The sequence below is a fragment of the Podarcis raffonei genome, chromosome 4, assembly GCF_027172205.1.
Source record: "Podarcis raffonei isolate rPodRaf1 chromosome 4, rPodRaf1.pri, whole genome shotgun sequence".
Classification (NCBI taxonomy): Eukaryota; Metazoa; Chordata; class Lepidosauria; order Squamata; family Lacertidae; genus Podarcis; species Podarcis raffonei.
The window spans coordinates 18301849-18329139 of NC_070605.1; the positions used below are offsets into that span (position 1 = coordinate 18301849).

At 45.0% G+C, this 27291-nt stretch overlaps 1 protein-coding gene across 4 annotated transcripts in view; it reads right to left on the reverse strand.

Moving 5' to 3' along the window:
* Window positions 1-9042: 9042 nt before the first annotated feature.
* The window catches only part of SMCO4 (single-pass membrane protein with coiled-coil domains 4), a 48731-nt gene continuing 30482 nt past the window's right edge, over window positions 9043-27291 (reverse strand). For 3 of the 4 annotated variants that reach the window (XM_053385594.1, XM_053385595.1, XM_053385593.1), the window contains exon 2: window positions 9043-9927. In XM_053385594.1, the coding sequence (XP_053241569.1) occupies window positions 9607-9786 (180 nt within the window). In that variant the 5' untranslated portion in view covers window positions 9787-9927 and the 3' untranslated portion in view covers window positions 9043-9606. The remainder of the gene's footprint in view (window positions 9928-27291) is intronic. The other variant, XR_008330106.1, reaches the window with a different exon arrangement.

Genomic DNA, 27291 nt, shown 5'->3' on the forward strand with positions numbered 1-27291 from the left:
GTTACTGTGTTCCGTGAAGTGGGACTATTGTCCTTTGTTCATTCTCTTTGCTGTCTGATGCTAGAGAGAGAGGAAGCCATGTTGCAGTGCTCCATGTGTGTTTATATGTAAATAAAGTAGATTAGCCAAAATGCTGAGTTGCCAAGGTCTGTTACACAAGCTGTGAAGACTCTGCGGATCCCTAAGTGTGCCGGTGTCGGTTGGCATCAGTCTCTGTGATGTTCGGGCTGAAGAAAGCTTATGAAGCTCCTGAACGATTGACCAAGAGGGAGGGAACATGCCAGTTGGGCATGTGTCTCTACCAGGGTCCTACTCAAGTGTAGGCTGAACTCCTGACACTCCTATCAGTGCAAAAAAAAAAAAAGCTTGGTTTGAGGGCTACTGAGAAGGGCTTTAAGGAAGAGACAACTCCAAAGATAGAGCAAAGAATAGCATTAGCCAGGGATGCAGAAACTGGTCCATCACACATTGTTAAGCTTTAGCACTTCCCATCCCTGACCATTGTACATGCTGACCCGGGCTAAGGAGACCTCCAAAGGACTGCCGTGGGTTATCCAGGAGAGCTTTCCAGGTCAGGGGGCTGCGAGAGAAAACTGCCAGCATCCTTTACGGAAGCACGGGATAGAGCTGTCAAAACTCCAACAGCCTCCAGCCGTCGGAAAGATACAGAGAGTTAATTTCCCCTTGTGCTTTTCTTCCAGCGGAGAACCGGTTCCACGGACCTCCGTCGCATTAGAATTCTGGCAGGAACCTTCCCGCTCCTCTGCATGTGTAGCAATTATCAAAGAGGTTCCTTTCCTGAAGGAAGAGGTTTCCGCAGCAATAACAACTAGCGGATTTGATGGCTGCCCTGCTTGCCAGGGCAAGTCTTGAGTTAGCAACACCAGACAGAATGCCCCAGAACCGCAAGTCCTATTCCCCAAGCATGGTCATTAATACGCAGCCTGGAGGAGCATAAATAAATTTAACACAACTGAATCAGGTTGAAAGCAGATTGCTTAAGTTAGGTACCAAAGCTCAGGGCTATGTTTCATGTCATTCGCATGCATATCTCCTCCCGCCCAAGAACAGCAGCGAGAGAGGAGATATGATGGCCATCTTCAAATATCAAGGGCTGTCCGTGGAAGAGGCAGCAAGCTTGTTTACTCCTGCTCCGGTGGGTAGGACTCAAATCGATGGCTTCAATTTACAAGGAAGGAGATTCCAACTAAACATCAGAGGAAACTTTCTGACAGTAGGAGCTGTTCTGACAGCCGAACAGATTCCCTCAGAAGGTGGTGGACTCTCCTTCCTTGGAGGTTTTTAAGCAGAGGTTGGATGGTCATCTGCCATGGATGCTTTAGTTAAGATTCCTGCATCACAGGGGTTTGGACATGATGACCCTTGGGGTCCCTTCCAATCATGATTCCATGATTCTATGAAGAATCCCGCTTCCACAATCTGCTACAGGTAGAATTGTTGTGGCTGGCATCCGTCCGTCTCGAGAGAAAATGGAGTGCGCCTCCAGAGGTAAAGTCAAACTACAGTGGTACCTCGGGTTAAGAACTTAATTTGTTCTGGAGGTCCGTTCTTAACCTGAAACTGTTCTTAACCTGAAGCACCACTTTAGCTAATGGGGCCTCCTGCTGCGCCGCTGGAGCACAATTTCTGTTCTCATCCTGAAGCAAAGTTCTTAACCCGAGGTACTATTTATGGGTTAGCGGAGTCTATAACCTGAAGCGTATGTGAGGCCTCTGGATGCAAACGGGATCCGTTCCAGAGCCCCGTTCGCATCATGAGAAGAACGCAATCCGTGTCTGCGCATCACGGTTCGCTGTGTCTGTGCATGACGTCATTCTGAGCATCTGCGCATGTGGCGAAACCCGGAAGTAACCCGTTCCGTTACTTCCGGGTCGCCACGGGATGCAACCTGAAAAGATTCAACCTGAAGCAAACGTAACAAGAGGTATGACTGTACTGTTACGAAAAAGGAGCAATGCAGCAGTGAGCTCCAGATGGCTGGAAAGCCAAACAGGATGTTGATGTATGGGACTGTACCATGGGAACAAAGGAACAGTCTATTCACTGTACTGAGCACCGGATGTTAGCTCAGAGTGTCATCTGACCTGTACTGGAAGTATGGGGGAGGAGCTCTCTCTCTCTGCTGTTGGTGTTAAGAGAGTGCAGACACGTTTCTCTGTACTGCTGGAAAGACAGAAATAAAGGCATGTAAATACATTTCTGTCTGTCTCTTTCCCCTCCCTGGGGATGAGAGGGGAGGAGTGGTGTGTTCTTCTCACGTTAGAGGAGGATCGCCGATTGAGATCTCGCCTGATCTTGCCGGGAGTCGCAGACGGGGAGGTCAACAAGGAACTCAAGCCGGGTGCCTGGAGGGTGGCCAATTCCTCTGACAAGGCTTGATTCCTACATGTACTGCATTAGCAGTGCCCAAGTGACCGCCTTGGGGCACAAGCCTAGGCAGTGCTTTCACTTATGTGGTCCAAAGGAAAGCAGACCAATACGTTTGGCACCAGCCAGTAGCGTAGGAAGGCAGGGGCGGGGGGGGGACACGGACAGGGTGCACCAGGTGGCACGGGGGCAAGAGGGCACCAGAGACAGTGTCCCTTCCAGCTATCTCCCCCAATAAATCTGTCCTAAAAATTATCCCTCCAAAAGCTTCTTAGCCTTTTCTTCTCCTGAAGGTGTCCTGCAAGGTAGTGGAAGAAGGTAGAATTAAAACTGGTTTCATATGGCGCTTCATAGTGTGTCGTGTTCCCCATAACCACCCCACGGTTCCTGTCCTGGCAGACGGTAGCCTAAATAGGTTTACTTGTGGTTCCTTTTTGGGTCAACAAGAGGACTTCCTCCCCATGAACTGGGTTTAAGAATGCAGCCTTCACTCTACTAAGAGCTCATACTGAGAATATTTTTAAAAGTTTTGTTTATAAGGGGTTTTCAAATAGCAACCCCAAAAGCCAGAAGCGGCAATAAAATAAAGGTAGGATTAAAAAAAAGGAAGCACAGATCCTGTCCAAGTATATCGGTTCTGCAGAAAGCAAACTGATTTACATTCTATATGGGGATTAGGGTTGGGGGAGAACTAAATCATTGCAGGATTTAAATTTCCCTTTCTGTTATTTAATCCCGTGACTGGGAACTTAGGTTTTCTCTCTTCCCTCCCACCCATTACACTGGGCTTAGTTTAAGTCCTGGGTAGGCAAACTAAGGCCTGGGGGCCAGATCAGACCCAATCACCTTCTAAATCCACCCCGCGGACAGTCAGGGAATCAGCGTGTTTTTACATGAGTAGAATGTGAATACATTTCTGGGTTATTTGTGGGGCCTGCCTGGTGTTTTTACATGAGTAGAATGTGTGCTTTTATTTAAAATGCATCTCTGGGTTATTTGTGGGGCATAGGAATTCATTCATTTTTTTAAAAAAAAATCTAGTCCAGCCCCCCACAAGGTCTGAGGGACAGTGGACCGGCCCCCGCTGAAAAAGTTTGCTGACCCCTGGTTTAAAGGTAAAGGTGAAGGGACCCCTGGCCATTAGGTCCAGTTGTGGCCGACTCTGGGGTTGCGGCGCTCATCTCACTTTACTGGCCGAGGGAGCCAGCGTACAGCATACAGCGTACAGCTTCCGAGTCATGTGGCCAGCATGACTAAGCCATTTCTGGCGAACCACAGCAGTGCACGAAAACGCCGGTTTCTAGATTTGTCTGGAAGGGCAAGAAGCCCAGAATAAAATTTAAAATATTAACTGATGCAAAGGAAAGAGGCGGATTTGCCCTGCCAGACCTTAAACTTTACTATGAATCAGCAGCATTCTGCTGGTTGAAAGACTGGCTGCTTCTTGAGAATACAGACATTTTGGATTTGGAAGGTTTTAATAATGTTTTTGGGTGGCATGCATATTTGTGGTACGACAAGGTTAAAGCACATAAAGCATTTAAAAACCACATTGTCAGGAAAGCATTGTTCAATGTCTGGATAAGATACAAAGACTTATTGGAAAATAAAACCCCAAGGTGGTTGTCACCAACGGAAGCAAAGGCTCAGAAAAAGCTCAATATGGAGGCCAAATGGCCGAAATATTGGGAAATTCTGGAACAAGAAGGAGACAAATTGAAACTGCAGAGTTTTGAGAAATTAAAAGATAAAGTGTGAGATTGGCTTCATTATTATCAAATAAGAGAGGCCTATAATTTGGACAAAAAAATTGGCTTCCAGGTGGAAAAATCAAAATTGGAAACAGAACTGTTAGATCCCAAAACTAAGATACTTTCAAGAATGTATAACGTGCTGTTAAAATGGAATACGCAGGATGAAACGGTTAAATCTGCAATGATTAAATGGGCACAAGATATTGTTCATAACATTATGTTTGCTGACTGGGAACAGTTGTGGACCACCGGTATGAAATTTACGGCATGTAATGCCTTAAGAGAGAATATTATGAAAATGATATACAGGTGGTACATGACACCAGTCAAGCTTGCAAAAATATATCATTTGCCCGATAATAAATGTTGGAAATGTAAAGAAAATGAAGGTACACTCTTTCACCTTTGGTGGACGTGCCCAAAGATTAAGGCTTTCTGGGAGATGATCTATAATGAAATGAAAAAGGTATTTAAATATACCTTACTGAAGAAACCAGAGGCCTTTCTCCTGGGCATAGTCGGCCAATTGGTGCCAAAGAAGGACAGAACTTTCTTTATGTACGCAACAACAGCAGCAAGAATACTGATTGCAAAGTATTGGAAGACACAAGATTTACCCACCCTGGAAGAGTGGCAGATGAAGGTGATGGACTATATGGAATTGGCGGAAATGACTGGCAGAATCCAAGACCAGGGAGAAGAGTTGGTGGAAGAAGATTGGAAGAAATTTAAAGACTATCTACAGAAATATTGTAAAATTAATGAATGTTAAAATGATGATTGGATTGAATAGGGGGTATTAGCAACAAAGTTAGTAAGAATATGCAAAAATGAATTGATAATGGATGAAACTATAGAGTTATAATATGCTAAGATATAGAGTTAAGATAAATGAAAGAGGGTAAGGATTTGCTGATTTGATTACCTAAATGGGAATACAAAAAGGGGAGGTGTGAGGTCAAGGAAACAAGTTAATGAGCATAAAGTTATAAAAAATGGATTTGTTTTTAATTCTCTTTTACCTATTCGTTTTTTGTATGTTGTATTTTTATTTGTATTTCTTCTTTTTTATGTACTTTTTAAAGGTTTTTTTTTCTTTTTTTGTTCTTTTCATATGTTCTTTTTTGTATTTTGTAAACTGATGTTTTTGTAAAATTCCAATAAATATATTAAAAAAAAACAGAATACAAAAAAAGAAAAGAAAACGCCGGTTACCTTCCCGCCGGAGCGGTACCTATTTATATACTTGCACTTGGACGTGCTTTCGAACTGCTAGGTTGGCAGGAGCAGAGACTGAGCAACGGGAGCCCACCCTGTTGCAGGGATTTGAACCGCGACCTTCTGATCAGCAAGTCCTAGGCTCTGTGGTTTAACCCACAGCGCCACCCGTGTCCCCTGGTTTATGTGCAAGTAAAACAGCGTTAACAACTGAGTACCAGTGTTATCTACATGACCCAGAAGCTGTACGCCGGCTCCCTCGGCCAATAAAGTGAGATGAGCACCGCAATCCCAGAGTCGTCCGTGACCAGACCATTAGGTCAAGGGGTTCCTTTACCTTTTACCAGTGTTATCTAGAGCAGGGGTAAAGAATCCTTTGACATCTCCCCCGTTGTCTCCCATCATTCCTGACCACTGGCCATGCAGGTTGGGGATGAGGGGAATTGGAGAAACCACAAGATCTCCACCACTGACCTAGATTTCTCAACTTCACTTCTTCTCCAGTCACCCTTGAGCCATTTCTTCCTAGCATATGGTTCTCAACAATGCTGTTCTTTTGTGGGAGGGAGAGCTTGAAATAGCAAGGTTCTCTTGGGGGACGCAAGTCATTCAGCATGATCCACCTCAGAGGTCAAATATTCTGCTACCTTAGTAATGCGTCCAACTTTAAACAAACGAACAGGAATCCCTCGAGTCCTCTGGCAGTTTCAAATTGCTACGGCTGTGTTTTTTTAAAGTACCTCTCCTTTGAAAGAGCTAGGTATTCTCACCATTGTAAAGAGGGAATGCCCAGTCCTTCTATTCCTTTATTTTCTTCTGACTCAAAACAATAATAGTTAAAAAGAAAAAAGAAAGAAAACTTATTTGCAAGAGCTCCATTAAAGTCTTGGCCCTTTATAAACATCTTGCACTGAGATGGGATTCACGCTAAGAAAATTTTGCTGCTAATAAAATCACGGCTATAAATGGATTTGTGGGGAAGGGAGGGCTGACAGAATATATGCAAAATGGTTTTATCAGGTAATGAGCACCTTTGGTGGCTTATCACATGATGGGGCTCGAAGAAATAGCACAGTGTGATTTTTTCCCCCTGCTAAAAGGATTCTAATAAATCATTCCATTCTGTTGCCGCCTCTTCACGCCCAGAAACAGTTTGAAATCCTATTGCTGAAACACTTAGAAAAGTTTTTGACCTGAATAATGTATATAATTTTAGGGGTTTTTTTTTAAAAAAGGAGTATTAAGAGAGACAGACCTACGACCAGCAAATTTGTAAGCCGATGTGTTTTATCACTTGCTGTTACTATTTTTCTATACAGCAGAGCGAACTTTTGGCCCTCCAGATGAAGAGGAGGAGTTTGGATTTGATACCCCGCTTTATCACTACCCTAGGGAGTCTCAAAGCGGCTAACATTCTCCTTTCTCTTCCTCCCCCACAACAAACACTCTGTGAGGTGAGTGAGGCTGAGAGACTTCAGAGAAGTGTGACTGGCCCAAGGTCACCCAGCAACTGCATGTGGAGGAGCGGAGATGCGAACCCGGTTCACCAGATTACGAGTCCACCGCTCTTAACCACTACACCACACTGGCTCTCAGATGTTGCCAAACTACAACTCCCATCAGACCCAGCATTTATGGGAACTATATAGTTCAGCAACATCTGTAGAGCAAAAGCTTCCCCCACATTCACACCTGCCATACAGCTTTACTGTATCTCTCGTTTGATTCTCTACCATAGGAGAAAACCCTGTTAAAAGGGCAAGCGATGTGCAGCCGACAGACTGCAATACAGAAGATACTTGAGCTACCATTTGGCCCCCGCTCTTAGAAATGTTTCCCTTGGGGCACCGTGAACAGCAGCTGCCAATCAGTGTAGACGAGACTCAGCTAGAACAGGATTTCCCAAACTTGGGTCTCCCAGCTGTTTTGGGACTACAACTCCCATCATCCCTAGCTAGCAGGGCCGGTGGTCAGGGATGATGGGAATTGTAGTCCCAAAACATCTGGAGGGCCGAGTTTGGGGATGCTGGTCTAGACAGTGGTTGGGTGGGAGATGCCAGGGTACCCCATGTATACCACCTGGAGATGCACGATGGGAGGCAAATCTTCAAAATAAATATATATTTTATTTTTATTATGTTTGGAGAGTTTAGTGATCCCCTTGTAGAATCACTTCTGAGAATGCACGCTCAGGCAGGCACACACACTGCACTTGCTTCTTTCTCATCTGTGTGAGTTCAGAAGATACCGTATTTTTTGCTCTATAAGACGCACCTAGTTTTTGGAGGAGGAAAACAAGGGGGGGGGGAATTCTGAATCTCAGAAGCCAGAACAGCAAGAGGGATTGCTGCACAGTGAAAGCAGCAATCCTTCTTGCTGTTCTGGCTTCTGGGATAGCTGCGCAGCCTGCATTCGCTCCATAAGACGCACACACATTTCCCCTTACTTTTTAGGAGAGAGAAAGTGGGTCTTATAGAGCGAAAAATACGGTATTTTTAAAAAGTATTTCATGCACCAACCATTCCCACCAATGGGAATTGTAGTTCCAAAACAGCTGGAGACCCAAGTTTTGGAAACATGGGAGCTAGAGGAATGAAGGGCCTGGTCATTAGAGAGCAGATTCCTACGTATGTTCCTACAGCCTAATGAACCTGAAGATTGACCACTGATGGTTGGGGAAGGGTCACAGTTCCGTGGCAGAGCGCCTGTTTGCATGCAGAAGCTTCCAGGTTCAATCCCCTGGTAGGGCTGGGAAGGTGCCGTGCTTGGAACTCTTAAGCCCCCCCAAAAGTTTTGCATCACCCGTTCTCCTTTCCTTCCTTTGCGCCATTTTCTATCGGGCACCAAAGTCTCAGGAGGCTCAGAGAGGGGATGTAGATCAGTGGGTAGGACATCTGCTTTGCATGCAGAAGGTTTCAGGTTCAATCCTTGGCATCTCCATTTAAAAGCGTTGGGTAGGAGGCGGTGGAGAAAGTTTCTAGGCCGAGACCCTGAAGAGCAGCTGCCAATCAAGACAATACTCAACCAGATGGACAAATAATTGGAGCCAGTGTAAGACAGCTTGCTAAATTCCATTGCCCTTGGTTTTAATGTACAGTGGTACCTCAGGTTAAGTACTTAATTCGTTCCAGAGGTCCGTTCTTAACCTGAAACTGTTCTTAACCTGAAGCACCACTTTAGCTAATGGGGCCTCCTGCTGCTGCCACGCCACCGCCACACGATTTCTGTTCTCACCCTGAAGCAAAGTTCTTAACCCGAGGTACTATTTCTGGGTTAGCAGAGTCTGTAACCTGAAGCATCTGTAACCTGAAGCGTCTGTAACCCGAGGTACCACTGTATGTGGTTTTTACGCCGTGTTTTGATCAGACCCTCAGTAAATGTTGGAAGGAAGGTCACTTCATTTTTATTTTTATTTAGGGAAAAATTAAATCCCCTGCATGTGGACCACTTTCCAAAATGCTATTTCTTATTGCTTCTCAAACCATTCCAGCCACCACTTAAAGCTATGGTTATCACTGATTACAAGCAGTTTTGCAGGGACACCCTCAAAATCTTAAAACTATCTTAACACCAGTTTAGCCTCACGGGGAAGCCTTTTGTTTGCCCTCTGACGTGCGTTTGATGGAAAACGTTACATAACGGAGCTGGGTTTTGTTTTTTGAGGGTCAAGTCAAAAGAAAGCTTTTATGCAAGACTCATCTTCTTTATTCCAAAAATAAATATATGTATATATATTAGTCAAAGTTTTCCAAATGCCATTATAACATTCTGAAAGGGGGTGGGGGGGGCAGTTTCGTTTCTTTGGAAAGTTGCAAAGCCAACGTACAACGACTCATGGTAACAACACTAGCAATGTTGCCGACAAATTGATAGGCTCAAACTCGATTTATAGAAATTTTCGAAAGCAACAGTGACCCGCCCGCCCGCCCCTTATGACAAAAGGGTTCAAAAATGGGGAGGGGTCCTTGCGCTCCCCCCTCAAAGTCAAAAAGGCACATGAGCTGGGCGAGAAAACTTATTTTGTGCCATGGTGGCAAATACGTTCTGTGTTTACTGTGGAGTTTGGTTCAAGTCAAAGAAAGAAGATTCCTTTTTTCTTTTTGCAAAAGGATTATTATTATTATGAACTCGGAGATAGAGAAAAGGCTGTCTTTCTCTTCCTCCGTTTGGGGGCTTTTCATTTTGGTTTGGTTTTGGCATTGGGCAGAAGAGGAGGCAAAAGTTGCGGCGGAGTTCGACAGCCGCATCATTCCGTTGTGTTTGGGCGGGTCGCCACGTACACAAAGACCACGATCAAAAGCACAACCACGGCCAGCGTAGGGAGCACCACGGTCGTGACCTGCTGTCGTGCTTCCTGCATGGCTTGTTTCCGTTCCTTTTTGTCTCTCGACGTCTCTTTTTTGGGCTTCCCTTTCAGCTGTCTCATTCTCCTCCTCCGGGACTCGCCGTCAATCAGCCAAAACGAACTAACGGGAATCAAGGTTGTGCCGGGATGCGAACGAAGAAGCGCCTCTTCGAGCCGAAAGTTCTTTCCCTCCCGATTTTGAGGAATTCTTGTATTTAAAACCTGGAAAAGAAACAGAAGAGAAAAAATGATTCTTAGGCAAGGATGGGAGTAGCTGCTGAACAAAGATTTTTAAAAATTCATTACGGTTTTCACAATACAATATCTGGAACAGATAGAACCAAAAGACAAGAAAGAGGGGAAAGAGAGAAAGAAAACAGAGGAAAAGAAGAACGGAGAGATAAGAAACATTAAAGATAAAAGGGGGGACTTCTGCTTTTCCATCTGCCGGTTACATTAGAAAATGATTATTTAAGATATTCAGTCCATCCATCTTTTCTACTTTCTGTTTAACTATAGTCAAAGTGCCATTCATTTCTTCTTCCCAAGAGGAAATCCCAAATTTTTCTTGTTATTAATTAGTTTCTGTTAGTTCCCAGCACCATTCCTCCATATTGGATAATAGTAGGTTCTTCCATCCATTGTGTTGGACAAGGAGTAAATGCTTTTATAGGGGAGAGTGGTGAACCTCAGGCCCAGATGCTGAATGCGGCCCTCAAAGCTGCTCTGTCTGGACCTTGGAACTACCCCCCCCCCAGTTCACATTCCACAAAGGCCCTGCACATCCCACAAGTGTCCCAGGGGAGGTCGCAACCATATAAAACACAGCATTACAATCACAACTAGACTGATTTTTTTTTCTACAGGAAGGTTGGGCAGACGTGAGGCTTGTGGACATCAACATGAACCCTAAGTCACGTGAAAACTAGTGGTTTGGGAAGTAGGGGCAGATAACCAGAATTAAGAAACTGGGCTCATGTTCATCCCGAGAATTTGTTCTCTGCACCCAAACTGAGCTCAGCAAAATCTACTCCGGGTTTCCCATCCTTGTGCCCCCCCCCAAAAGATTTCTTCATTTTAGCAGCCTAACTCTCAGGGAGGAAAGAGGGGAGACTTTTTGATGCTCCTGTTGAACAACAGGGGGACAAAAGAAAGCCCTTTTCTTTCGTGTTTTTGGTGCATTTTGATTCATTAACCGTCTGCATTGGTTGCGTTCAGGTTTTAAATCTCCTTTGCCTATACATCACTTACGAGCCACCTTCTCCCCCTAGGTGCACTCCTGGGACTACAACTCCCATCAGTCCCAGCCAGCACAGTTAAGGGAGTTGTAGTACACAACATCATGCTGGCGAAGGCTGGCTTTGTACAATATGTAAAACAAACAACTCACTTTATTTTGTAAAATAACGCTGGCTTTGTAAAATAAGTAAAAGTAAATAAAGCCTGTCTTCCCCCGATGATGATTCTACCCAGCCACTCTGGGCAGCTTCCAGTAAAATATAAAAACATAATAAAACATCACAATAAAAAACTTCCCAATACAGTGGTACCTCAGGTTAAGTACTTAATTCGTTCCGGAGGTCCGTACTTAACCTGAAACTGTTCTTAACCTGAAGCACCACTTTAGCTAATGGGGCCTCCCGCTGCCGCCGCACCGCCGGAGCATGATTTCTGTTCTTATCCTGAAGCAAAGTTCTTAACCTGAAGCACAATTTCTGGCTTGGCAGAGTCTGTAACCTGAAGTGTATGTAACCTGAAGTGTATGTAACCTGAAGTGCATGTAACCTGAAGCATATGTAACCTGAAGCATATGTAACCTGAGGTACCACTGTACATGACTTTTCTTTTTCTTTTTAAGGAAATCATAGCAGCCCTGTGCTCAGGAGCTTCTACCCAAAGCATTCCTAAAAAGCCAGGCCGTCTCTCTGGGAAACCAAGGCCCAGACAGCCGTAACAATGCTCTCCTTGTGGAAAAATTACAGCACTTCATCATGCGGCAGACACTTCTCCAAGGCCACCAAAGTTGTGGCAGAGTTTAATTCAGCTACAAGGCAGGACCCCATTCATTCCAGGCAGCCGGACAAACAAGATAACACCAGCTAAGGGCTTGATGGCAATAAGGAGAATTAAGTGTCCTGTCGATAAGGGGGCCCTCGGCTGCCATCTTGAACAACAGGTCCCAGCCAGAGGTCCACAGCCTTCTGCTTATATGCAAGGCAGACGGTGCTAGGAGGAAAGATGGATATTTTCTCACTGCATTCAGACCCAAGGTGCATTCATCATCTCTGCAAGGCAGGAGGAGCAGGAATCAAAGGGCTTTCTGTGGACAGCTCAAAACCTAGCTCATTTCCCCCCCTGGCAAGGGCAGGAGAATTAAAGCTCGCTGCGAAAGAATGGTCACGCCTGGAGTTTCAAGAGAACAGGCTTTGTCAGGAAAATTTCACAGATGTAGACAGGGGATTGGGTATTCATTGGCCCACATGTTCGCACAGCATCCATAATTGTGTATCTGCAGAATGCGCTGCCGTACGCCCCACGATTTTGAGAAGTGTGTGGCCAAACCGATATATCGCGATTGGGTTCTCGGGAACCCACTGCAGAACGGGGACCCCTGGCAGTCTAAATTGGGGTGTTGAGCAGTGTTGTGGTTTGAATCTGCAGCTTCCGGTTGGCTGGGAGAGCTTGCTCCCCCCCCTTCCCCCAAAGTGTTGGTTTTTGCAGTGCATTGTTTTTAAAGTTATTTTTGTTAAGCAGCATCAGAACAGTGAGGGAGGCCGAACAGAAATGTTGTAAAGGACCAAAGGCTTATGTCGCCTAATAGACTTTTATAAAAATAACAAACCTTTGTCAACACAAGAAATACAAGACAAACTAGAAGACACCCAAATGCCCTGGTTAACACGACACCAACTACATGCTCTCTTAAACAACCTAACAGTAAAATCAGCAGCAACTAGGCCCCCGACAACCTTCAAAAACCTCCTCCTAACAACAAAGGGAAACGGTAAAGGGACGGTATCTGCAATATACAAAATACTACTCCAAAATCCCACAAACCGCCTAGACGGAATCAAAAAACAATGGGAGAATGACATAGGCTATGAGATTAACCCCACGCAATGGACCAGAATGTGGTCTAAACCCCCCTTAAATCCATATCAATGAAAAGAAAAGAACTCACTCTGAAACTCACCTACAGGTGGTACCTAACACCAAGAAAACTAGCGCTAATACGCCCAGGAACCTCACCAAAATGCTGGAGAGGGTGCACCTCCACAGGCACATACGTCCACATGTGGTGGGAGTGCCCCAAAATCCAACTATTCTGGAAAACAGCCACACAAGAAATATGTAAAATCACTAAGCAAATATTAGACATCACCCCAGAATTGGCCTTACTAAACATCTTCCAAGACAACAATGTCCATTTACACCACAAAGAACTCATAACCCACCTACTTTCAGCAGCCAGAAACACCATAACCATACACTGGAGAGACCTGTCAGGAGTAAGCATGGACCAATGGTACCAAATAGTATGGGAAACAGCCCTACTAGAAAAATTAACCAATAAACTGAAACTGACACGGGGACAAACAGAAGAAGACGCCTTTACCCCAGTATGGTACCCCTTTATCACATACACAGCCCAACAAGACAACGACAATAATCCACCAACAGCATACAAATCAATATGGCTAACCTGATCCAAAACACCCACCCACCCCCCTCACACACGAAAACAAAGATCACCACAGCCAATCACAAATAAATAACCACACCCTAGGCCAACCCCAACCTCTCTCACCACCAAAGGAACACAAGTGAACAGCACAAGCAACGCTGACACCAAATACTACATACATTAAGCATAACAGAAACATCGCCACCTGACCCCACCCCCACCCATCTTCCCTCCCTCCACCCCTTCTTTTTTTTTCTTCTCCTCCCCCTAATGTCTCAACAAATGAAACGGATTTGTAAAAATGTTACATGGAAGAAATATGAGAGGCATTACACATACTTCTGTAAAACAAGAAAATTTCAATAAAAAAAAGAAGTGCCAAAAAAGAAAAAGAAATGTTGTAAAGGAGTAAGCAAATGTTCTTGACTCATATGGGGAAAGAACGTAGCAGGAAAGAATCCACACAAAGGCTCCTTAAAGAATACAAAGCAAGCTCCTTCTGTCAGTGTTGGCAAGCTCTCCACATCTTCTGGGCTGAGTCCCCTACCTTCTTCAGCGATCACTTATAGCTGAGTAAGATTGTCTTTCATGAACAAAGTCTTAACAGTGAGTCTGTAAGTGACTGTGGAGGCCAATTGTGGATCCACATGGGATTTGTACAGTGGGGACATAGGTTTCCAGACGAGAGTTGATCACAGTGAGGGTTTGCCAAGCATGCCTTCCTCTTCACACCTATCTCCCTTTCATCCTGAGTTCAAGCACCTTCAAAGCCCATAACAGCTTTGGTTAAGGCTGTTCTCCAGTTGGGGCACTCGCAGGCCAGTGTTTCCCAGTTGACTGTGTTGGGTCCACCACCACCAGGGACCCAATCCCTTCAGAGCCTCTTGGCATACCAAACTTGGAATGTTTACAATGCAGCACGTACAGGTGTCTATGCACGTTCCTGTATCAAGGTAAAGGTAAAGGGACCCCTGACCATTAGGTCCAGTTGTGGACGACTCTGGGGTTGCGGCGCTCATCTTGCTTTACTGGCCGAGGGAGCTGGCGTACAGCTTCCGTGTCATGTGGCCAGCATGACTAAGCCGCTTCTGGCGAACAAGAGCAGCGCACGGAAACGCTGTTTACCTTCCCGCCGGAGCGGTACCTATTTATCTACTTGCACTTTGACGTGCTTTCGAACTGCTAGGTTGGCAGGAGCAGGGACTGAACAACGGGAGCTCACCCCGTCACGGGGATTTGAACCACCATCCTTCTGATTGGCTAGTCCTAGGCTCTGTGGTTTAACCCACAGCACCACCCGTGTTTGCAGTCTCCCTTCCTTTCGGTCTTGGAATGGAGAAGAGGTTTGTCCTCAGTTCAACCAAGGGTTTTGGAGAGAACTGTATGTACTGTCAAAATTCCTCTATCTTTTCCCCACCCCTGGCAGCATATTATGGGAGACAGTGTCACTCTTGCCACCAGCGGACGCCTGATGGTTGCGCAGAAATCTGCACCGGGTGAGAGAACATGGCTGAGTTACTTTTCTTTTCAAAAAAATCATTGTTTTAGAGGAAGCTTCTTTAAAACAAAAAACAAATCTCAGTCGACGCATGGCTGTTATCTAGACAACAGAAAGCAAACCAAGAGATGGAAAGGATGGATCTGCGTGAGGAAGAGAGACCACGCTTCGTAAGTAGAGCAAAGCCAGTTTCTGTGGAGCCTGCACATGTGTGCGCCAAGACTTGCAATATGGTTGTTCCAAGTCAGCTGTGGTGTTGCTATACTTATTTTGCAATGTATGGGAAACACAACACAAGCTTAATGTGAGTCCACAGTGTGATGCAGCAGCAAAAAAAGCTAATGTTATTCTAGGCTGCATCAACAGAAGTCTAGTGTCCAGATCAAGGGAAGTAATGGTACCACTCTATTCTGCCTTGGTCAGACCACACCTGGAATACTGTGTCCAGTTCTGGGCACCATAATTTAAGAAGGATATTTACAAGCTGGAATGTGTTTAGAGGAGGGCGGGCAAGATGATCAAGGGTCTGGAAACCAGTCCTTTTGAGGAACACTTGAAGGAGCTGCATATGTTTAGCCTGGAAATAGGCGACTGAGAGGATGTATGATTCCCTTCTTCAAATATCTTAAGGGCTGTCAAATGGAGGAGGGAGCATGCTTGTTTTCTCCTGCTCTGGAGGGTAGGACTCGAACCAATGGCTTCAAGTTGCAAGAAAGGAGATTCCGACTAAACATTCGGAAAAACTTTTGACAGGAAGAGCTGTTTTGCAGTGGAACGGACTCCCTCGTGAGGTTGTGGATTCTCCTTCCTTGGAGGTTTCTAAGCAGTGGTTGGATGGCCACCTGCCATGGATGCTTGAGCTGAGATCCCTGCATTGGACTAGATGACCCTTGGATCCCTTCCAACTCTAAGACTCTATGATTCCAACACATACAGTGGAAATCAGACTGGAGAAGAAAATGAAGCAGTCAAAACACAGGAACAGAGGAAGGTGCCTTAGATTGCTCCATCAAGCTCAGAGTCTCAGACTGTGAACATTTCCCATTCCTACCTTGGAGATACCAAAGACTACACCTGGGGTCTTCTACATGCAGCCCAGATGTTCTAGCACTAAGCTATGGCCCTTCCTATAAGGGAAAAAACTGCCTTCTGCAGCTCAGTACTGTCTCCTGCAGTGTCTCTCTAACTTGAGGTCTTTCCCTCAAGGAACTACTGGAGTACCCAAGACCGTGCATGGAATTTGCCATCACAAGACCTAGTGCTGGTCACCAATTTGGAAGGCTTTAAAAAGAGGGTTGTAAGCCCCACAATGGATGAAATTCACCACTTTCGAAGGTATTGCAAAGTGCCAATAAGCCCTGGAATTGTCATAATGGCAGCTTTTTGTGTGTGTCTTGTCTCTTACAAGGTTGGTGGTGATGAAGCCTACTTCTAAGCTAGACGTTCCTTCGCTTTATTAAGTGCTCACAACCCAGAAAGGAGCTTTTGATGCCAGCGGCTCCATTTTATCCCCAAAGCTGGCTCAGTCTACAAGCAAATGCTGAAAGGAAATAAATGACCAGGAAAATAAAGAACTGTCCTTGAGTAGCTCCACTGTGCATTTTTAAAAGACTAGATACTTGTAATTTTCAAGTCACTGCGTTGAAAGCTACTGAACTTTTTCTTTCTTACTTACTTAAAAAAAAAAAAATACTTAAACATTCTTGTTTATCAAGGTCTGTAGGATTTGGATTTAAAAAATAGAATGTATCTGAAGCATCATTTAAAAATAATGTATTGAAGAATTATTATACCTACAAGAGGTGTGGGGAGGGCAAGCCTATTCTCAGAAGCCATTTATGTTGTGCCCTTTCACATTTGGTTCAGGTGTAATAATAATTCACCACACTTAACAAAAGGGAATTTGTAATTCAAAACAAAAAATTATGGAAAGTGGGATAGATATAAAACCTATGTTCAAAAATACAGTAAAGGTTCGTTATCTGTGCTAGCATTTGATTGACATTGGAGTGACACTGAGTTGAGAAATAAGACTAAGACTAATACAGGAATGTATTAGATAGTATGTAAAGAAATATACAATAATAAGAGTACATTCATTTGTAAAAAAGGAATATACAACAGGAAAGACAGGAAGTCTAGTGTGTATATGATTTGGGGGGGATTGTTTTTTCCTCTTTGTTCTTTTTTTTGTTTCATTTTCTTTCTAGGTATATAAAATTTGTATATAATTTTTGTATACATGTTGGAAATTATATTATAGTAAGTCCTGTAATGTAATATGACAATGTTTACCAACGTAATATAGGAATGTTAACAAATAAATAAAATGCAAATTCAAAAAAAAAAGTTGACACATGATACAGATGTCTACGGAAAGTCCTATAATTGTTTATCTCCTTGGCATCTGGTGGGAGGGTGTTTCACAGGGAGGGTGCCACCACCGAGAAGGCCCTCTCCCTGATTCCCTGTCACTTCACTTCTTGCAGTGAGGGAACCGCAAAGGAAGTAGAAGGGAGCAGAAGACCCCATAACATACTTCCCAATTCCTAAAAATGGCTGAGTGGCTGTTAGTATTCTGTCTGCACTGGAACACAGAGCAGAAACTTTCCTCTAGTGCATGAAGATAAATTTTTCTAGCATATCACAGAAATTTCCGGCAGCCCATTACATACCACTGAAGTATTATGATCTGTTCGCCCCCCCCCCACCCTCCCCGGTTCCGTTATTTTCAAGGGTAAAAAGCTTTTAGTTATATGCACGGCAATTCTAGGAGTATTAGGAGAGCACATGAAATTGCATCCTTCAGGCAGGAGATAGGTATCCCCCCCCCAACGCCCCCGCCAAATTACAGGCCTAAATCAAAATTGACCTGCCATTAACAAAAACATCGCTTTTTACAGTTAAGTGCGGCTCGGAAAGTTTCCGGGCTTTCCGATTGCATTTGGAAGAAATGAAAATAATCTCCACATTCTGCCAGAATGACAGGAAGTAAAAAAAAGAAAGAAAAAGGAGGAAAAAGCTATTTCAATGAGGTTTTAATAATTCCAAGTGTCTTGGGACTGCCTTGTAGGTGACATCTCTTCTATAGCAGGGGATGAAGGAAGAATATTTTTTTTTGCCCTGATCACTGCCTGCGGCCATCACATATGCAGTAACCCTACTTAGCATTCACATTACAGCTTTCTGAGTGCTCAAAGCACCTTCACATATATTATCTCAATTACTCTTACAACGCCCCTGTAAGGTAAGCCAGGTAAGCCACTATTATTATGGTCTGCATATTACAGGTGGGGGAGAAAGAGGCTGAGAAGCAGTTACCGCATTTTTCGCTCTATAAGACACACCCAACCATAAGATGCACCTAGTTTTTAGAGGAGGAAAACAAGAAAAAAAATCTCCCCATCTCTGCGCAGCACCATTCGCTCCACAGGACGCACACACATTTCCCCATGCTTTTTAGGAGGAAAAAAGTGTGTCTTATGGAGCGAAAAATACAGTAGCTTGTAATATCCATGAGTCGCCATTCTTTTTAAGCTGGGACCTCGCTCGTTTTCCATTTTTGGGCTAACAAAATACGGGCTGCAGTGGTGGCATTCATAAATAGCCTTTTTTGACACCTGGGAATTTCTATCTGAATTATCCCCAACGAAAAGGACTCTGGGTTTTTTTGGGGGGGTTGGGGTTGGGGTTGGAAAAGTACATTTAAACATTTTTTCCAATTCATTATACATTATTTCCCAATACTCTTTTAAAAGTCCACAGGGGTCATCTAGTCCAAACCCACCCCCTGCAACCCAGGAATCTTTTACCTCCAAGGAAATACTCCATGGCGTATGTGGTTCCTCTCTGCTGTTGAAACTGTCTGTTTACAGGGAACAGTTTGAGAATGGCACAGGGAAGGAGCCACTCTAAGAAAACCTTTTTTCTGTTGAGTATGGCAAAATCTCTCTTCTCCCCCCCAAAAAGATCTTTTTACCTGTTACTTAGGAAAATCACCCAAGAATCAAACACTGCCAATATGGGCTGCCATCCACCTGGGTTCCCCCAAACATTTTAGCCGCCTTTCGAAAATTCCGCCCGGACGCCATTTTTGACAGATGGATCCCAGCTCTATCCAGGAAATTCCGGACGTATGGCAGAACCTAGTACAGTGGTACCTCGGGTTAAGAACTTAATTCGTTCTGGAGGTCCGTTCTTAACCTGAAACTGTTCTTAACCTGAGGTACCACTTTAGCTAATGGGGCCTCCTGCTGCTGCCACGCCGCTGGAGCACGATTTCTGTTCTCATCCTGAAGTAAAGTTCTTAACCCGAGGTATTATTTCTGGGTTAGCGGAGTCTGTAACCTGAAGCGTCTGTAACCTGAGGTACCACTGTATTATGAAAAGTGAAAAGCAATAGAACTTTCCCACTCTTTCCTTCCCAGTTTGAACAAGCAGAGTTAGGTTTATGGTAAGCAAAATTTGTCAGGAAAAAAAGCACAGGACTGCTCCTATCTCCACCCTACTCTCTCCATGGATCCAACAGAACAGTGTTAGAAATTAGCCAGGGGCCAGGCGCGTTTTGCATCTGGCAGGGTGTCCAACTGCGACCAAGTGGAGATCTCTGAATGCCAAGCAGGCGACTGACATCTCCACCTGGCTGGCCGCTCCAGCTTTCTTAAGCAGGTAAGTCAGCCATCCCCAAACGTGGCCCTCCAGCTATTTTGGGACTACAATTCCCATCACCCCTGACCACTGGTCCAGTTAGCTAGGGATGATGGGAGTTGTATTCCCAAAACATCTGGAGGGCCAAGTTTGGGGGTGCCTGAGGTAAGCAGAAGAGCTTATTTTCATGGCATTTATCTCCCATCCTTTTCTCCAAGGAGTCCATGGTTCACCCCCTCCTCAGTTAATCCCTACAACGGCCCTGTGAGGTTAACAAGCTACGACTGGCTCCAAGGTCACCCAGGGAGCTTCCTGACTGAGTGGGGATTTGAACCCAGGTCCTGGTCCGATACTCTAACCATTACAGCACCCGGGTTCCCTAGAGTACTTCTGCTCTGGGGCAGCTATAGATAAAACAAATATGGGGAAAGCAAAACGTCCCTCAGAGAAGGATCTGAAATATTTTCCTTGAAGTCTGACTTTGTTTTATTCTGGACTGTTTTATTTGATGTTTTAAAGCAAAGCTCTCCAAACTTTTCGTGTTGGTGACGCACTTTGTAGACACGCATCATTTCGTGGTGCGGTAATTTCAGTTTTACCAGCAAAACGGAGATTAAACTAGCCCCTACTAGCAACGCAAGGTTGGGAAAGCTCTGTTTTAATGCATTGCAAACCACTTTGATATTATGTTCTTTAAAATATAAAGCGGTATAGAAATGAACTGAACAATAACAACACAGTGATAAATTTCATTTATTACAGCACCTAGGCATTCCGTTGTAGCGACGGTAACCTAGGTTTAAGGTGCCATTTGGTTATTCCCTTATAAATCTGAAATGTGGTTATTGGCTTATAAATCTGAAACTGCCTGTGAAATGTGGGAAAGGGCTTCTAAATGCTTCAGGTATGGTCAGCCACATGAAACAGAACCAGATCTCTCCACCCTGACCTACATTTCTAAACCCCCATTCAATTCCCACTGGTTGACTGGATGCATGTATTGAAGGAATGAAAAATGCTATGCTGTGATTTCTTTCTAAGGAATAATTTAATAACTTATAACTATGTATGTCTCACGATTAATCTCAAGGCCACCCTTTATCAACTCCTGCAAATTAGGCTCTCTTCCTTTTTTTAAAAAAATGCTTGGCAGACAAACGGAACTTGCCAGAAAGCCGGCATTATCTGATAAAACCTTTGCATGTATTATCGAGGGTCCGAGGGTCTCTTGAGCAACGTATATCGTTTACAAATCCAAAGAACAGCCAATAATCCGCTAATCAAACACAGAGATTTATGGGCTCACAGGCAAGGCATCAAAATAGGTCTCCAAGTAGGGATTTATAGGGGATGAATTTGCAATCCCCAACTGCCACAATTATAAAAAAGGAAATTTCCATAAAATTTGGGGTTAGACATTATTTAACGCCTGCAAAATCAGGGCAGATCAATAATGTAAGAAGTGTGCCTTGAGGAATGCAGAATACGATAACTGTTTGTGGTCACATTTTGTTTAAAAATCCTATATTTGGGGAGTTGAGGAGAAGAATATTATAGAAATAACAGGGAACCTTCTACCTATTCAAATATGTATACAGCAGTTTCATAAAAAATATAACAAGGCAGCCTGTAACATAAAACACAACATTTCAGTATCATAAATAAAAACATCAATAAACATTAGTTGGTTTAAAGGGGGGGGGGGAATCAGTCTTCAAAGCCCTGCCTAAATAATACAGTTTTCAAAAGACATATAAAAGACGGCATGGATTAACTCCGGCCATACTTTCACTGGCAAGGAGTTCCACCTGCCAGAATCAGGTAACTCTTAAGATACTTTGGGTCCACGTTGCAGAATTAATTATAGAATTGGAAGGGACCACGAGGTTCAACGCAGAAACCTTTTGCCCCGGTGTGGGGCTTGAACCCATGACCTTGAGATTTGTGAATTATACACAAGGAAATGGAACCTGGTCCAGAAGCCTACTGGGGCCCAGAACAGGTCTCTCAGCAACGGAGTGACGTGTCACCAGTAAGCTATTCATCAGTTACAGCTTCCAAGGGCAGCCCTACACAGTGTGTCTTACAGTAATCAAGTCTTGAAGCAACCAAAGCATGGACCACGAAGATCAGGCTACTCTGGACAAGGAATGGTTGCAGCTGACAGGCTGTTGGGAGAAGGCACTCCTTGACACAGAGGTGATTTGGGCCACTAGTCACCAAATCGGATCAAGGTGCCCCCATCTCCCCAAGCTGTGAACCAAGAAGAGACTGGTGGATCAGCCCAGTGGCCAATCTGGTCCAGCATCCTGCGCTCACAGTGGCCAGAAAAATGCTTCTGGGAAGCCCAAAACCAGAACCTGAGCACTTTTATAAAATCATAGAATTGTAGAGTTGGAAGGATACCCGCCCCCCGATAATCTGTTTAGGGAAGTTTTTAATATTTAATGCTGTATTGTTTTAAACAATTGATTGGGAGTCGCCCAGAGTGGCTGGGGAAACTCAGCCAGATGGGCAGGGTATAAATAATAAATTAATAATAATAATAATAATAATAATAATAATAATAATAATAATAATCTGGCCCAACCCCTTGCAATGCAGGGATCTCAGCTAAAATTTGCAGTTCCAAGCCACTGGCATTCAGATGCATACAGTGGTACCTCGGGTTAAGAACTTAATTCGTTCCAGAGGTCCATTCTTAACCTGAAACTGTTCTTAACCTGAGACACCACTGTAGCTAATGGGGGCTCCTGCTGCTGCTGTGCCGCTGCACAATTTCTGTTCTTATCCTGAAGCAAAGTTCTTAACCCGAGGTAATATTTCTGGGTTAGCAGAGTCTGTAACCTGAAGCGTCTGTAACCCGAGGCACCACTGTACTGACTTCAACAGCTGAGGGGGAGCATAGCCCGCGTGGCTCATTCTGAATTCCGTGGTGATGCTGCTACAAGATCTGAAACGTTTGTCGGAAAGACGACATCGGCACGGGCTTGGAGATTGCCGGACTAGAATTGGCAAGTAGAACATTAAAAAGACCTTTCAGACACCTTAAAAGATCTAAGGAGATGGCTAAAATTGAGCTGCACCATTGAATTTGTGAAATAGATTTACCTTGCGAGCTCGCAGCAAGGAGAAGCACTCTGTGATACCTTTCAGAGAAAAAAGGAACTTTGCGTTCCAACTGGGAATTTATTTGTGGAGCGCTTCTGCGAAGCTTTCTTTCACCATCATTCCTTTTCTGCTCTGCAATGCAATGCAATCTGCAAATATGTTTTATTTGAAATGCATAGTGTGTGCATTGGTTCAAAGCACTGTTGTCATACTGCAGTTTGTTTTTTTAATTAAACCCCCCCCCCCAATCTTAGGGATGCCTGACTATAATTCAACACGTATATCGTCTCTGTGACACAGCACTTGTGTGAAAGGTCATGCCTTACTTGCAAAATAGGCAGGTTTCAATCCCTGGTGTCCCCAGGTATGGTTGGAAAAGACGCCTTTGTCTGAAATCTCTGACAGCTGCTGCCAGTCAGTGCAAACAATATTTAGCTAGATTGACTCCATACAGTACAGCTTCCTGGTGTTCCTATGCATTCTGATGAACGCACTGAAATAACCTTGCACAAGCATAAGTGTGTGAAACACATTCACCATCAAATCTTTACCCAAGTCCAATGCAGAAATCGTACAGGACAGGCGTGTCATCCAACCTCTGCTTAAAATGCTGCAAGGGAGGGGAGACTACCACTACTGTTGTTTCCCTACGATGACTTTTAAATTGTAAGCTCCTTGGGGCAGGAACCGGGAGACCGATGGGCCTATACAGAAAAATAATAACATGCCTTCAACTCCTTCCCTCTGCTCTGGACCCAGGCTAGGATGCAAGCAGTTGCTCACCGTTCCACCTGAATCCCAGCGCACCTGCTGGTAAGGCCCTTAGTGTCAGGAGTGCGTACAGGAGCCAGACCCTGGGACCAGTAGGGCTTCGCAGGACTGGGGCCTTCCTAAGTTTGTTCTGGAGAGGCGAGGCGCGGCCGCACAGGTGAGGCCGCTTGGTAACTTGCTGCACCTGGTGGCAAGAGCCGGGAAGGGATATAAAGTCAGCATTTCCCTTCGGCTCTTTGCCACAGCAACACCTTCCCTGCCCTGCTGTGGTTGGCTTTTTGCTTCCTGATCCTCGGACCTTGGCTTTGTGACTCCTTGCTTCTTGACCCTCGGATCCCTGGCTTCTGGACTCTTGTTCCTGCTACCACCCCGCCATCTTGCCCCTGGTCCCAACGTCCTCAGCCAGGACTTCAATCGCCCGTAGAGCGGACCGTGACACTTAGCATGCATAGATCTCTACAGTCACGACCTGTACAGTCCCTGGCCCCTGTGGGTTTTGGAGGACCCTTTAATAAATTGGGGGTGGGGAGCAATTTTTCAAAAAGCGTCTCCCTATGTGTTCGAAACCCCCCTCTTTGGCCTATCTTTACCCACCCCAGTTCTCCCACTCTGCACATTCACATGCAAGACACCTGTTCAAAAATCAGGGCAACGATCCTAAAAGCACGTTACTTCGCAACAAGCCACTCTGCTCTTCTAAAGGGGGAATGATGCGTAAGTCATGTGCTAATGATGTGCGCAGTTTCTACACAAATGCCACTTCTATGTAGAAAAACAGGTGCAGAGCAGCCACGAGGGACGTCTAAATGAGAATGGATATTGTTTGTTCCCTTGGAGACTGAGCCACTTCTACTGGAAATTCCTAAATGTGATGCTCGGAAGTCGTTAGAATGCAGAAGCCTGACAATCTATACTTTTTTAGGCTTCGGTGCAATTTTGCGCCAAATTAAAACCGCACGGCTTCATGGGCAGAAGGCAGGGGGATGCAGATAAGAGTTGAGGGAAGGTTTAGCTTGGCTTTTAAACATTTTCCTTTCCTATACACCCCACAAAACCCTATGCATTTAAGGGGGGAGGAAAGGTGAGCTTTAAAGGGGGGACTGCAAAGGAAAGGAAAACCATTTGCACTTTGCTATCGACCTGTGATGATTAAGTCTAAATCGCAAGGCATCACGTTGACACCCACTACGCGATGCAAACACAACTCGGGGATCGCGTGTTTGTTCAGTGCTTCCCAGTTTAAAATCTACAACAACTGTGAAGGATTCTTTTGAAAAAGAGCAATTTGTCTCGACGGTGCAGTTATTTGCTCAAATTCACTCAGTGTCTCAAAAGTAAGCGGGGGGGGGGACGGGACGAAGATGACCAACCACCAAAATACCACCAAACCACTGCACTTAGCAAAAGACACTTAAACCGCTTCTGACTGACAGCAACAAAAGGGGTGTGTGTGTGTGGAGGAGACATGCCATCATTTAAAAGTATTTGTCTACATAAAGTGATGAGAATAGTGTGACTTGCCAAATAATTACACAATTGTCTGTACTTGACCAATATCTGCTAGGAAGGTCAGAGCTCAGGAATCTTTTGCCCAACATGGGACTCAAACCGACAACCCCGAGATTAAGAGTCCCATGCTCTACCAACTGAGCTACTACTACTAATAATAAATAATAATACATTTTATTTACACCCCGCCCTCCCCAGCCAGAGCCAGGCTCAGGGCAGCTAACACCAGTAAAATTACAGTAAAAACATAATGGGGGGGGGGATCCAATTTAAAATACAGGTTAAAATGCAATTTAAAATGCAGCCTCATTTTAAAAGTAGCCCATAGATCAAAACCATAAGGGGAGGGAAACATAAGGGTCAGACTGAGTCCAAACCAAAAGCCAGGAGGAACAGCTCTGTCTTGCAGGCCCTGCGGAAAGATGTCAAGCCCCACAGGGCCCTAGTCTCTTGTGACAGAGCGTTCCACCAAGTCGGGGCCAGTACTGAAAAGGCCCTGGCCCTAGTTGAGACCAATCTAACCACCTTGCGACTTGGGACCTCCAAAATGTTGTCATTTGTGGACCTTAAGGTCCTCCGCGGGGCATACCAGGAGAAGCGGTCCCATAGGTACTACACAATGTACCAGTGGTCTGACTCCCTATAGAGCAGCACCCTATGTTCCAGATTCCCTCTGAGGGTTTATAAGCCACTAGGAGGAATCTGAAAGCCTGCAGCCTCTCATCAGCTCCATCCTTGTCCACCTGCAGACCAGCTGGGCTGAGCTGATTATTGGTTGTGCTACTCGTGAGCAAGCTGCTGGCCCAGCAGCTTCCTCCTCACCCGAACAAAGACAACTGTTGTCCCAACAGCATTTATGGAAGCAGGCAAGGCATGCATGCAAACTGTAGCACATCGCTGGAGTTCTGGATAACACACTTGATGGAAATGGGCATTGGAGATAAGGGAACAAACAGCCTAGACAAAAACGCCCGTCTGGTTCCACATATCTGCAAAAATGCACACAAACACACACACTTTCACAGTTCTTTCATCCTATGCAATGCAGCATCTGTGCAAGGAATTTGTTGGCCTCATTTGCCTTCACGATTTTGCAAAAAAGGGAAAAAGCACAGATAAAGAACCATCGGCGCTTTTGATTCTGATCTCAGTTGGTCATTAAAATCCTGGCACAGATATTCCCTTTCAGGCTCCGGACTTGGCAGGACCAGGCCCACAGCAGAAACGGGCTGTTAATTCTAAAACCACAAACCCAAAGGGGATTCTGGCATGGAAGAAAAGCAGTACGAAAACAAGCCCGAGGACTTTAGGCCAAGAGAGCCAGCAAAAGAGTTATTGGGCTGCCCACATTCTCCCCTGCCCTGCCTTTCTCTTCCTGCACACCACCCCAAACTCCCAAAATACTATTCTACATAAATCCCGGCCAACAGATGCACATTTTAGGAAACTGTCCACTGCCGATTTAATCCAGGTAGCACGAAAAGAGTTGGACTCAAGAGAGCCAACTTAGACGGCCATCTATTTTTTGTGGCGTGGGTTGCGTGACTGCCCCAAGCTAATTATTTTATCCAAACCCATTGCACAGGTTAGTGAAACCGCTCCTGGATTGCACCACTGCAAACTGTAGGGCACAGAGTTTGCAAGCTGGAAGGCTTCCCCATGAAAAATGCACTAGAAGAACCTTTCCTTACAGCCAAAAGGAACTAACCTGTTGCTCTCTGGATGAAGTTTGAGTCCACCACCCGTCAGCCCCAGCCAGGTCATGAATGATGGGGAGTTGAGTCATGTATTTATTGCATTTATGAGATGCCCTCCCTCCCAAAGGAGCCCAGGGTAGCAGGCAACAAGTGATAAAACAACTGTAAAAACCTCTTTAAAGCAATTCCAATACAGATGCAGTCTGGGAAAGAGGTCAACTCATAAAAGCTTGGTTGGAAGAGAGAGCTCTGCAGCCAACAGTGAAAACAGAACCAAGACTATGTTTGTCTGATTTTCAAGGAGAGGGAATTACAAAGGGTAGATGGATGCCACAACGCTAGAGGCCCGATTCCAGGTACAAGGGCACCTGTAAGAGGCCTTCAGGGACGCAGGTGGCGCTGTGGGTTAAACCACAGAGCCTAGGACTTGCCGATCAGAAGGTCGGCAGTTCGAATCCCCGCGACGGGGTGAGCTCCTGTTGCTCAGTCCCTGCTCCTGCCAACCTAGCAGTTCGAAAGCACATCAAAGTGCAAGTAGATAAATAGGTACTGCTCCGGTGGGAAGGTAAACGGCATTTCCGTGCGCTGCTCTGGTTTGCCAGAAGCGGCTTAGTCATGCTGGCCACATGACCCAGAAGCTGTACACCGGCTCCCTCGGCCAATAAAGC